Source organism: Stenella coeruleoalba, assembly GCF_951394435.1.
Source record: "Stenella coeruleoalba genome assembly, chromosome: 12".
Lineage (NCBI taxonomy): Eukaryota > Metazoa > Chordata > Mammalia > Artiodactyla > Delphinidae > Stenella > Stenella coeruleoalba.
In genome coordinates, this window is record NC_137158.1 from 81,577,825 (window position 1) to 81,591,424 (window position 13,600).

General features: G+C 48.4%; 1 protein-coding gene across 4 annotated transcripts in view; it reads left to right on the forward strand.

Annotated features, from left to right (window-relative positions):
- TULP4 (TUB like protein 4) overlaps positions 1-10,402 on the forward strand; it is a 229,156-nt gene extending 218,754 nt beyond the window's left edge. For all 4 annotated transcript variants that reach the window (XM_079939365.1, XM_079939363.1, XM_079939366.1 and 1 more), the window contains exons 14-15: positions 1,418-3,927; positions 5,616-10,402. In XM_079939365.1, coding sequence (XP_079795491.1) covers positions 1,418-3,927; positions 5,616-5,732 — 2,627 coding nt within the window. In that variant the 3' untranslated portion in view covers positions 5,733-10,402. The remainder of the gene's footprint in view (positions 1-1,417; positions 3,928-5,615) is intronic.
- Positions 10,403-13,600: the final 3,198 nt, after the last annotated feature.

Below are 13,600 nucleotides of genomic sequence, written 5' to 3' on the forward strand. Positions count from 1 at the left end.
CCTGATGGGCAAGGTCTTGCAACCGCGTTAGCCTGTGGTTTGGTGAGGCTGCACACCTTGAGCGTGTAGCCTGTGCCCTGCTAGCTCACAGCCTTGGATCTGGGAGTATCTTTTACACTTTCTCCTTATCGCCTTCCATTCTCCCAGAACGTGACTGATAGAGCTCTCGCTAATGCTCAGCTGTTGTTGTAATCGTCTGTGGTTCCCTGTGGAGGAGGGAACGTTTGGTCTCAGAGTTTAAACTCAGTGCTTCGTGACGCGACAGAGACTCTCGTCTCGTTCAGTGGGGAAGACACCTGTCGTCAGTATTCTATACCAAGGAGAGAACGTCTGGAAGAGGAAGCTGAACAGGAATAGTAGAAAACTTGGGACAGGGCCCAGATTCGTGCAGCCAGGAGACAGTTACCTCTCACAAGAGGACCCCCCGGAAGGGGAGAGTCTGTTACAGGCGCTGAGGGTGGGCTTAGCTTTTCATGAACCAGCTGGTTTCGTTCTGAAGTTCTGGTGAACGGTCAGCCGGCCTCTGCAATTAGCCTGTTAAATTCTATTTCCTGCTCGGATACTGGTTGCCACACAGCACTCAGCTTGCCGTGCTCGGTGAGCACTTCAGACAGGGCAGTTCAGACAGTGGCTCTGAGCACATGCACGTGGTCTGCAGATCAACGCTCAAATATACACTTTATTAAATCCCCACTGTGAACAAATAGGATATATTTACAGGGTGTATTCAATGGGGCTCACCTTATATACCATTTGAAATGCTAAAAAGCAGCTAAATTAGGAAATGACCCTTCCCCTCATATGCAGATTTGCTAGAGGAGTCTTTTCATTGGTTCCTCTACTGCATTTCACATGGTTCTATTTACAGAAACTTAATTGCTGTACAGATCTCAGACACACACCTGCTGCATGACACTTCCCACACTAACCAGTCCGTGACCCTGGATGAATCCACTCTAAAGAAGCCTAGGCACTGAGTCCTCAGTGGAGTTTCATACTGTACCAGGGCCCTCTTCTTGCACAAAAGAGGGGGCCGTTTTATGAATATCACAAGTTAAAAGCATCTTTTAAACACTTAATCATTTGCCATGGTGCCATTCAGGTGCATGGTACCAAATTCAGAAGGTTCAGAGGTATTTATTGAAAAGCTCTGGCAGTGCCCTTAGCTTACGGACGACTGCAGGCTGCCCTGAAGAACCCCCTGGGATTGCCTGTGTGTCCTTCTAGAAACATTTAGGGAAGTGTTGTGTAACTTGTGTGAACTGTCCAGCTTTCCCTAAGCAAACACACCTTCCTCTGTAGCGACTGCATTCTGTATGCAGAAGGACTGGATGAGTAGAGGTGTGTTGCTTATTCTGACCCAGTTTCATGGCAGTGTTTTGTTTGTAAGCAGTTCATCTTTCTAATTTCCTTTCAGTGACAGGAGCATCTGGTGTGCCCGAGAACAACCCACCTTGCACCGTTAACATCCCCATCGCCCCCATCCACAGCTCGGCTCAAGCGATGTCCCCCACGCAGAGCATCGGGCTGGTGCAGTCCCTGCTGGCCAACCAGAATGTGCAGCTGGATGTCCTGACCAATCAGACCACAGCCGTGGGCGCTGCCGAGCACGCAAGCGACAGCGCCGCCCAGTACCCAGTGGCCAGCCGCTACTCCAGCCCTGGCCAGGTGATCTTCGGGGGCGTGGAGATGAGCCGCGTCATCCCCAACCCCCCTCAGCTGTCCCTGCCGCCGCCAGCACAGGGGGCCATCCAGCTGTCCGTGCTGGACCACGGGGACCGAGACCACGAGCACCTGCAGAAGCCAGCCAAGGCCCTGCGGCCGGTGCCACAGTTGGCTACCGAGGGGGACGCGGTGGTGTTCAGCGCCCCCCAGGAGGTCCAGGTGGCCAAGATGAACCCCCCACCCCCCTACCCGGGAACCATCCCCGCGGCCCCCACCACCGCGGCGCCACCGCCGCCGCCACCGCCCCCGCCGCCCCCGCTGGACACGTGCTTGAAGAAGGGCGACTTCTCGCCCTACCCCACGGCGGCGCACTACCAGCCGCCCCTGGGCTACGAGAGGATCACCACCTTCGATAGCAGCGGCAACGTGGAGGAGGTGTGCCGGCCCCGGACACGCATGCTCTGCTCCCAGAACACCTACGCGCTCCCGGGCCCAGGCAGCTCGGCCACGCTGAGGCTCACCGCCACCGAGAAGAAGGTCCCGCAGCCCTGCACCAGCGCCACCCTGAACCGCCTGACGGTCCCGCGCTACTCCATCCCCCCGGGGGACCCGCCCCCCTACCCGGACCTCGCCGGCCCGCTGGGCGCCCCCGGCCGCGGCGCGGGGCAGAGACCCGACGGCGGCCTCATCCACGCCACACTGCGCAGGAACAACCGCGAGGCGGCGCTCAAGGCGGCGCCGCTGGCCGAGCCCCCGCGGCCGCCGCCGCACCCAACCAGGCCCAAGGGCGCGGCGCAGTTCCCGGCGCGGCCCCCGCCCGCCCTGTACACCTGCAGCCAGTGCAGCGGCGCGGGCGCGGCGGGGAGGCCGGAGCCGGGCGCGGGGTCGCAGCCGGGCGTCGGCCTGGTGCACGCGGCCGGCACCTCCCCGCTGACTTCCCAGTCGTCCTACAGCCTCCTGAGCGCGGGTGACGGCGCCCGCGAGCGCGCCGACTACGTCAACTCGGCCTTCACAGAGGACGAGGCGCTGGCCCAGCACTGTCAGGCCGAGAAGCCGCTGAGGCACCCCCAGCTGAGCGAAGCCGCTGTGGCCGTGAAGCGGCCGCCCCCCTACCAGTGGGACCCTGTGCTGGGGGAGGATGTTTGGGTTCCTCAGGAAAGGACAGCACAGACCGCGGTGCCCAACCCCCTGAAGCTGTCCCCTCTGATGGTAGGTCAGAGCCAGCACCTGGATGTGTCCCGAGTGCCCTTCGTCTCCCCCAAGCCTCCCGCCAGCCCTACTGCCACTTTCCAGACAGGCTATGGCATGGGAGTGCCCTATCCGGGAGGCTATAACACCTCCGCTTTGACGGGGGTGCAGGCTCCCTGCTCCCCGAAAGACGCTCTGGCCCCAGCACAGTTTGCACAACAGGAGTCCGCGGTGGTTCTTCAAACGGCCTACCCGCCCAGCCTCTCCTACTGCCCCCTGCCCCCCATGTATCCGGGAAGCAGCGCCTGCTCGAGTTTACAACTGCCACCCATCGCCTTGCACCCTTGGAATTCCTACAGCGCGTGCCCGCCCGTGCAGAACCCCCAGGGCGCTCTTCCCCCCAAGGCGCACTTGGTGGTGGAGAAGCCCCTCGTGTCCCCGCCGCCCACGGACCTCCAAACCCACCTGGGTACAGAGGTGATGGTAGAGACAGCAGACAACTTCCAGGAAGTCCTCTCCCTGACGGAGAGCCCAGTGCCCCAGCGGACAGAGAAATTCGGAAAGAAGAACCGGAAGCGGCTGGACAGCCGGGCCGAGGAGGGAAATGTTCAGGCCATCACTGAAGGCAAAGTGAAGAAGGAGGCTCGGACTTTGAGTGATTTTAATTCCCTGATCTCCAGCCCCCGCCTGGGGAGAGAGAAGAAGAAAGTGAAGAGTCAGAAAGACCAGCTGAAGTCGAAGAAGTTGAATAAGACAAATGAGTTCCAGGACAGTTCGGAGAGCGAGCCGGAGCTGTTCATCAGCGGGGACGAGCTGATGAACCAGAGCCAGGGCAGCAAGAAGGGCTGGAAGAGCAAGAGGAGCCTGAGGGCGGCCAGTGAGCTGGAGGAGTTCAAGTGCAGGAAAGCCAGCGAGAAAGAGGACGGGCGGCTGGGCAGCCAAGGCTTCGTGTACGTCATGGCCAACAAGCAGCCTCTCTGGAACGAGGCCACCCAGGTGTACCAGCTGGACTTCGGGGGGCGGGTGACCCAGGAGTCGGCAAAGAACTTCCAGATCGAGCTGGAGGGGCGGCAGGTAAGAAGCCATGTGCTGGGGTGTGGCCCGAGTGCCACTGTCTGGTCCCGACAGGTCTCTGGACTTTGGCCTTCGGGAGCATTTTTATGAAGGCCAGATGGGAAATGTGGGAAACGGCTGATGACTCTTAGCTGGGGCCGGTCGGGCTTGTAATTTTCAGTGTGCCTATTGCTATCTCTTCTTTATTTCTCCCCAAAGTAATGCGTGTCCTGATTTTTTGAAGTCAGATGGTTCTGTGAGACCCATGAGGAAAATAGCAGGCACCTGCCCACTGCCCACAGCTGCTCTGCAGAGGCCAGCTCTAACAACTAAGTCTGTGTGCTGCTTCTGGTGTTTGCCACCGTACTTGCGAAGAACACATTCCTACTTCTATCTCTTGATTTTTTAGTTTGGGGCGTCATGTACTGACTTCTTCCTGAGCACCATAAGGGTTCATTTTCTTCACCCCAACGCCCCCCAACAGGTGAACTTTCCCTTCCCCCTTTTCGCAGGTAAATCAGTAGTCATTGGTTCCCTCGTTGTGCCACTGAATATGGTTTATTTCTGAGCCATGTATTAGGGTTTAATTACAGTTCCTTTTTTATCGTGTAGACTTTTTACTCAAGACGTAATAATTACCCAGTTTTCATTTGCTTGTCTTTCTGTGTTTCTGTTGTTAAGTCCTTCCCCAGTTCTCTGGCAGAACATACATCTCTTCTTGGTGCACTTGAGCACTTTGCGTAGTTTGTCCGTTCTTCCTGCGCCAACCTGGAATTGTTGCTGTGGTCCCACTGCATAGCTGTCGTTCTGGGACTGCCCTTCTCCACCATCCCGGAAATTCCCTTCACCGCTCATATTTAAATCTCATCGTCATTAATTCGCTCAAGAAATGATTATTGAGCACTTGCTATATGCCTGGCAATCCTCTTGGCCAGGAGTTGGGAAATTACGGCCTACAGGCCCATCCAGCCTGCAGCCTCGTTATATAAAGTTTTACTGGAACACAGCCTCGCCCATTATTTCAGTACTGTCTGCGCTGCTTTTGCCCTGCAGCAGAGGTTCAGTAGCTGTGGCAAAGTCCATATGACCTACAAAGTCTAAAATGTTTTATCATCAGCCCTTTACAGAGAGTTTGGGAACCCCAGTTCTGAGTGCTGAAATTTAGAGCACTGAGGAAAACAGAGGGAGATCTCTGTCCTCCTGGAGTTTACAAAAATGGAAGAAAGACCATAAACAAATATGTGTAACATCATATAATAACATGATACAGTGTGGTCACAGTAAGCACTGGGGTGACAGGAAAGCAGGTGCAGGAGGTGGAGTGCAAGGGGGACCACGTGTGCTCTGCTTGGTCCCTCTCTGAGCAGCGTGACATCTGACATCACAGGTGGTGGTTCTCTTAAGCCTCTTTAGCCTGTAGATTTTCTTCTCTACGTTTTCTTTCTCCTTCTGTTTCCTTGGTGGAGAAACCACTTCCTTTGACCCGCGGAGCTTTCCATGCTCTGAGTTTTGCTTGTGGCCTCCCCACTGCACGATTTAACGTGTTCTTCCATCTGTTTTTCCGACAAACTCATAGTTAGATTGAGAAGCTTTTCAGAGTCGATTTTGTTGGCAGAAATATCTCACAGGCCGCGCTGTCTGCTTCTATCAGGAGCCGCAAGGAGGTTTTCCTTTAACGTCTTTGCTTCCCCGCCCCACCCTCACCCCAGGTGATGCAGTTTGGAAGGATTGACGGCAACGCGTACATCCTGGACTTCCAGTACCCCTTCTCCGCTGTGCAGGCCTTTGCAGTTGCCCTGGCCAACGTGACCCAGCGCCTCAAATGAAGAGACTGGTGTGGGGAGGAGAGAGCGGTCTGATCGCAGACGCTGGAGGAGCCTGCACGGCCTGGTGCCCGGGGGACCAGAAGACAAGGGCAAAACTGGAAACGTCTGTCAGGCCCAGGGGAGGGCGCTGACCTTTCGTTGTTGTTTGTTTGGGTTTTTATTATCCTTTATTTTTTTTTTCTTCTCTTATTTTTTTAAACAAAAGTAAAATACAGGAGAGCGGTGTTTGCAAGCAAAGGGTGCGAGGCACCTATCTGGTGGTGTTTAGGAGGCGTGGTCGCTGTGGGAATGTCCTACTGGGTTTGCTTATGTCGGCGACGGGACAAAGGGCCCTTCAGAGGGAAGGTTAGACTGCCTTCTCACCTGCTGTTCTTCTAGACGAGGAGTGTGCATTGTTTTCATTCTCCACAACATCTAGCTTTTATTATTCCTCCAACATCACTACTAGTGTAAATATAAAAAACTTGTTAAGAAAAACACAACCAAAAAATCCTGAAGGTACAGGTTCTCTTGGGGGGGGGGGACAACATTTAATTCACGCATATTATGTTATTCCCCCAGAGGTGACTTGATTAATGAGGGGTATTTTGGCAAATGCACTGTGTTTGACTAATAAAAGTAGGCGTTTTACGGGGGTGCTATTACCAGGTATAAATACGATTTGCTCATGAGCTCGTAGGGGAAAGGAGGACGGGCGAGGAAGGATCTCCTGCAGGTTTTCACGCAGATGGCTCACACGACTTGAAGCAGTACAAGGGCCACGCTCCTCTTCAGAGGAGGTTTACACTGAAACCTCCCCTAGTTTCCTAATACGTCAGAATTCTGTTGGTTCAGCGATCATTCAGTCTGATTGACTTCGGGAGAAAGATCCCGAGTAGTGTGGTGTGGGGCAGCGATTTTCTGGGCTGCGGTGGTGGCTCGTTAAGAGACCGCTGCTGAGAAGTGGGCTTCACTCCCTCTCCCCTCTCATTGTTGAACCTGGGAACCGTGCCAGAGGCGGTGTCTTCCCCATTAGGTAACACTGTTCTATACTTGCTCTTTCTAAAAATGCTGACAACACTGATTTGAAAGCACTCCTTTCCTCTTTGGGGCTGTATTAAAATTCAGTTGGTTAGAGATGTTTTCCAACAGATTAGAAATGTAGCAAAAGAAATGTTAGGCATTTGCCAGGGTATGAAAAGATAAGAGTTATAATCAACTCTTGACAAGAGCCCCACAAGCTTTTCTAGAAAAAAAAAAAAGTTGTTTATTAACTTACAGACTGTTTACTGAGGAGATAAACCACTGGGAGAATGTGGTTAAAGTTACAGTACTTAATGTAGTTGGTTGACTATTCTTTGTTAATTTCAACAACAACAAAAAAAAATCCAGAGGTTCTCTTTTCCCGCCTCCCCCTCCACGGAGGGCAATACTCAGCCCTGATAACAAGACCCAGTTCATCGTTTTCAGTTACTGATATCTGTGATGTTGTTTAGGGCAGGAACACAAGAACTGTGTACCAGTTTAGGGTCCTAAATTTGGATTTTGTTTGAAAACAAACAGGTGGAAGATACTGCAGAAACGTTATTTTCCCCCTCAAAAAAAAAAATTTGTTTTCAATCTTCTGTTTTAGTTTAAAAATTAGAAAAGAAACAGGCCCAATGCAAGATGACATCACTTACCATTTTCTTCAGACCCAGAAGAAACACAGGTGAGGTTTCAAATATGGTGAAGGACATCTCCCAGCTAATACCAGAGCTTCCCATTTTATATTTTAAAATATTGAACCAGATTCTTTGGTGGGTAAATATTTCCAGAAAGAATTTAGCAATGTATTCAGAATTATATAATTCTTTTATATGAGTTTCTGTAGCTTAACATGATGTTTCAATGCTTATTATCAGCTGTGCAATAATGGTTATAGCCTATTTCTAAATAATTTAAATGCAGTTCCTCTGTTTTATTGTCCAAAAGTTAATTATTTATCTTGCTTTCATAGTGTTTGTAGGAATTATTTTGTTACTATGTTCTGGTGAGTTATGCCCACTTTATTATTTATTTAGAAAAATAGTATGTAATGACTTATTTGGTGGCAGTATATTTTGCTGCAAGAAATAAAAAGGATGTGATAGAAGGTTTTTTTTACTGGACAATTTGTAACTTTTTCTAATTGGGAAAAATTCCTATTAATCCTTTAAAAGCAATTCTTTTTTTTTTTTTTTCATTTTGTGGTATCAATTATATAAAAGGAGAAGATTTCTTTGAGATAACATACCCTAAAATATTATTTCCCCTTCTGTTGAAAACTTTATTTTTAATGAAAATAAAAGGTGAAATGAAATGAGACTTAAGAGAATGAGAGTAGCACAAGAAAGGAATTATAGTAGTAAGTTTCAGTTCTTCAAGTTCTGACTGGTTTTTGAGATGTAAAGACCACATTTTAGAACTTTTCCTAATAAGAGCAAAATACAGAGGGAAATCCTTGGAATGAAGACTCCAGATGCGTGAGTGAAGAGAAAGTGAGTGTGTGTCACGAACAATTAACTAAACTTCCTGAATTCTTAGCTCCCTCCCCAAAGGACCTTTTCCCCACCTGGGGACAAAGGCCTCCGTCTGGGATCCGCCTCTGGGTGAGCAGCGGTCGTCGCTCAGCTCTGCGGCCCTGGCCTGAAGGAAGACATAGTCCCCAGTCCAGTCAGACAGGCGTCTGCAGCCGTGGCGACGCGTGTCTTTTCACTTAATGGTGACGTTTTCACTTAACTTTAAAAATGCTTCCATTCGGTCAGTCTCAATTTATTAAATGCTACCAAAGTCAGTACTTTAAGCAGCAGAATTCTACATATTTAGTGTCCATTAATAGCAACTTATGAATATTAAGATACCTCAGTGAATCTCTAAAGTTAAAAACATTAGCGCAGTAAATAGCCAACCACATACAGAATCCAGGCCTTTTTGAGGGAAGCGGTGTGTTAACAGACATGAGAACCAGTTTTAAATTTGGTTTTACTTCATCAAACCAAAGGCACAGCTTTGAGTATAGCATATACCCATTGAATGTATGTATATCCTAAGAAAAACCGGTACCAAGAAAGCAGGAAGATGTCAGAGCTCTTGTGGCAGGATAGGTCAGAGGGTTTGCAGTGTTTTCATCCACGGCTGTTGCTTCCTCATCGAGTGCCCCACGAGGGCATGCGAAGACGTGTAATCGTAGACGAAAGTCAGGAGACCCCGGGATCAAGCCGGCTCTGCCACAAAACTGGAGGGTGACCGTGGGCCTCCATTTGTCTGTAAAAGAAAGGATGGCCTGGACAATTTTCTAAACTCCTGTCGACCAGCTCGAACGGCTTGAGGGCCCAAAATGTAACAGTTTCATCAATTCCATTTTACAAACTTGGAAGGAAGGTTTCAAAACATTGCCCTTTGTAGAGAAATTTTTTTTTTCCTGTATTAATGAGCAACCTACTGAATGTAAACCAGTGCATTTAAAATAATATCTTTGCAAGGTTTACCTCTAGCAACGAATGCATTTGGAATCACGTTTGTTCTCATAAAATTATACAAAAGCACCGATTCCAGGTAAGACAGAGAAGAGAAGCCTTCCCATGAATGTGCCCTACTCGGTGGACACCCCAGAGAACAGCCCTAAAATAAGTCACCACTTTGCCCTGAAGAGTGAGTTGAAAAAAGAACAAAGGAGTACATGCCTAGGCTGGCTTGAGTTCTTGAGTGTGCTGTGCAGTGCAGTGTTGCACGAGCTTTGCGTGCAGAAGGTTTTCTCGAGAAGGAACCTGTTGTGTCCCCTTGTGGGCCACCTATCGTTTGGCCAAGTCAGGGGTTGTGAGCAAAGTTAGCTGAAACAAAATGTGTCCAAATGTTGTTTGAGTTCCTGGAATTTTGTCATAGCACACAACTCAAAACTCTTCACCTTTTGTGTATTTCCTTGTCCCTGGCTGATGAAGCTCTGAAGGGTTATGGTTTTCATTTCTTTGGCTTTGTGCAATTTTCTTGTAACTTTACTTGTACCTATATTTTCTGTTTATATGTTCTTTTAAATGGGAGGGGGAGGGTTCTAAGATCTCGTTTATTGTAGATAAAATTTTTTTCGTGTTGTAGAAAAGCATGGGTTATGCGTTTGACTGAAAAAGGCACTGTATTATTTACCAAAGGGGTATTGTTTTTGCATTTGTTTATAAATGCATTATTTTGGTACTGTAAATTTGGAAATAATTTCTGAGTTTATTACTACTGGCATTTTCTTTTTCCTCCCCCCCCTCCCCCCCCCCGCCAACTGTAAGTGTGCGATGCAGGTGCACAGGTCCCAGACCAAACCAGACCACCAGCATGTTCTTGTCCCTGCCTCGGGAGCGGCGCGCTGCTGCGTGTGCCTGATCCCTCTCACGTTGGTTTGTTCGTTTTTGAACTCAGCATCCTGCTTTGTTTTACTTTCCAAGCAAGATCTGTTGAGATTTCTGATTTGCATTCTAATGAGCTCACCCTTATTTCCTCTCTTCTTATGTATTTTGTGTATTAGATTGTGCAGGAGGTATTCTAGAAGGCATTAATGGTTTGCATTCAAAATGGCGTGGTTTGTCCAAAGTATTTTCTGTCCTTATTACTGAGATGGATTAATCTCCTTATTTTTTTCCTGATGATTTGAAGTTGCAAGAGTTGTCAGCTATTGCTTAATAAAATTTTACAGATCAAAAACGAATCAGTTACTTGTGTGCAGAATTCAGATGCGGTCTTGAGTCCTTTGAGAAGAAATCACCGCTCTCCATTGGCATGACCCACCCTCCAGCTGCTTCTCCGATCCCTGGGTTACTGCCAGGGGTTGCTTTGACACCTGAGATCTTTATCATCATTGCTCTTTCTGAGAGCTCAGAGGTTGTGCTGTTTTCTTGGTGAGTTGGTATGAGTTTGTGTTTGTTTTTGTTTTATTTTTCCTTGCTTTTTCAAAGAGGACCCATCTGTGTCTCTATTTCTGCTAAGATCATCTATACCATTTTTTTAGATTCCACATATATGTGTTAATATACGTGTATTTGTTTTTCTTTTTCTGACTTACTTCACTCTGTGTGACAGTCTCTAGGTCCAGCCACATCTCTCCAAATGACCCAATTTCGTTCCTTTTTATGGCTGAGTGATATTCCATTATATGTATGTACCACATCTTTTTTTTTTGTTCCCTGCCTCTTGCATCTCCCTCCCTCCCTCCCTCCCTATGCCACCCCTCTAGGTGGTCACAAAGCACCGAGCTGATCTCCCTGTGTGTGCCACATCTTCTTTATCCATTCATCTGGCGATGGACATTTAGGTTGCTTCCATGTCCTGGCTATTGTAAATAGTGCTGCAGTGAACACTGTCATGGTAGAAACATTGAACTTTGGTCCCTATCATTCAGTGTATTCTGATTACATAAATGTTGATGATCCATCCAAAAACAAGAGGATCTGATTCACGGTGTTCCTGTCACAGCACCTACAAGACCTGAGTTGCTAGATACGTCAACACCTTTTTAAATTGGTAGCAAACTTAATAAAACCGGGTTTTGAGCAATTCCACTACAAGTGCTAATATAACTGTTAATTGCTGTTATTACTAAGGAGTCTTAGTGCACCTCCTTGCTCCACCCTAGAATTCCCTCTGACCGTGGGAGGGAGGCAGGGACTGGGGGTCATAGGAGGCGCATCTGTAAACACCATAGTTCCCACGTGCATTTACAGAACCACCCATTTGTTTTTTTCAGGGATAAAAAATAGACACGTAGTCACTCAGGCTTTGGGAGAAAGAGAACCAAAAACGACTGTCGTCTCTAACAAATTCTAATCATTCATTAAGTTTTAAAATAATCAAAGGACTATAAATCTGCTTTAAATAGTCATAACCATATGAAGCTAACCCCAATTCCGTAGGCGAATCTAAACGCGTCTCGTTTTACTGTGAAAGTCTGTGAACTTCCAGTTAATATTCCTTGTATCTTCATCACTTAAATCAGGTAGCGGGGAAACCTGATCAGGAACAGCCCCCTCCTCCCCTCCCCCCAAAATCAAGGGACCAAGACCCTAACAGCCAGGCTGTGTTGGTTGGTGCCAAGGGCCATGTGTAGGAGTGGGGCTACCTTCTCCACCAGCCCAGCCCTAAGGTCAGCTTTGGGACCGTTCGGCGTGAGTTGCTGTCTCCAGAAGTGTTTTATTTTTTAAGTAAGAAAACTTGGCAAATCCCTTGCCTTCTACAGACGTATTGTGAAAAGCGTGCGTTCTATGTTTATTCTGGCACTCAGCATGCTTTTCCCGGTAGTGTTAAGTGAAGAGGGAATCAGTTTAGCTCTCACATCCTGGTCCCCAGAACTCATTGTAGAAGAGAAATGACTGCCTCGTGGAGACTGCATTGCAGTTTTTCAAGAATGCACAGGTAACTCTCCAAACTCCACTATGAGGTGGTTACCTTTTGCCTTCCTTTCCTTTCAGAAGAAAATTGAAGCATTGAGAGGTTGAAATGGTTCCTGGATTCCACAGAAAAAAAAATGATCCTGAAATAGAATTGAAGATTTCTAGGCCACATTAATGAATAGGCCTAGTTTATTCCCAGCTTCTCACTCGGGTGTTTCGTAATGATTTGCCTGTAATGAGCTCTGAGCCACTTACACTTAGTCATCTCCCTTGAAAAGAGGCAATGTAGGTGGGCCACCCTCGCCCATCAGCAGGTGAGCTCACCCTGTCGACAGCTCTTTCTTGTCAGAAGATAGAACAGTTAACTCACCCAGGCATCCCAGAGGAGCAGGTCTGTGTGGATTTGTTTCTTTGCGTATCTTAGAAAGAGTTGCTCAATCCACTAAAGAAGGTGAAACCATCCACGTGAAGAATGGACTCATTTCTTAAATCTGCTTGAAGTTCCTGTTAGAACGATAGCTTCAAATGATAACAGGCACACCAGCACAGAAGCAGGACCCCGGCAGGAAACTGAGTCAGGTGTGAAAATAGTTACACCTCATCCCTTCTGCTTCCCCTTTTCTTAGTTTCCTGCTTTCCACATCGCTTCCCTCTATAGGGCGTGCGTTCTCTGTGCTTCAGGTGACCTTAAAGCCACTCTCCTGAAGCTTCCCTTACATAGGGATGGGAGCTTTCAGTGCAGTTTCAAGCCTTGTTCCTTGAAACCTTGCTGTTGAGGCAAAGTAAAAGCTCTATGGGAAATTATAAAACTATAGCAGAGAACTTAATTGCGTTTATCTTAAGGACAAATAAGCCTGAGGAATTTCTTAAACCTCAGTCACCTTCAGGACAGCGTGCACACGGTTTGCATACCATTTTTGTCTTTGCCGTGTGAAATATCTGTGCCTTTGGTGGATCCGAAATTCCGGTAGCCCATGCACCATTTAGCTCTTGCTCTGTTCTAGGCACTTTCTAAGTCCCAGGATTATGCAGCATTTTCACTGCCTGTGCTCCTTCCCTCCTCTGCTCCCCCCCCCCAACCAAAAAAATGGGGGGAGTTTGGATATTAAAGGCTGGCCGCATAGCAGTATCTCAAACTACTGATGAAGTTGCCTTCTCTTAGTCAAGTCGGTTACCTTAGTCATTTACCCCATCTTCAACCGTCAGGGTGCAGAGAGAACCTCATGAGTTCTCTTCCACTCTTCTTCAAAGTAGGAAGGAGTGGCCAGTCCTGACACCATTCCCCGTTGTGTGCGCGAGGAACCAGGGGTCGCTGTGCGTTTTTTTAGTTGGGCCTCCAGCTTGTTCAGACGGTCTTGTGGTTTCTCCTTTCACGTGGATTAATTCGGTGTTGCCTGCCTCCCTCCCTAGGTGTCACCTTGAGGGCCCGCCATGAACCGCCTGTCACAGTGTTGCATCGACCCAGTAGTGGTGCAGTCCCTGTTGCAAGAGGAGAAATCC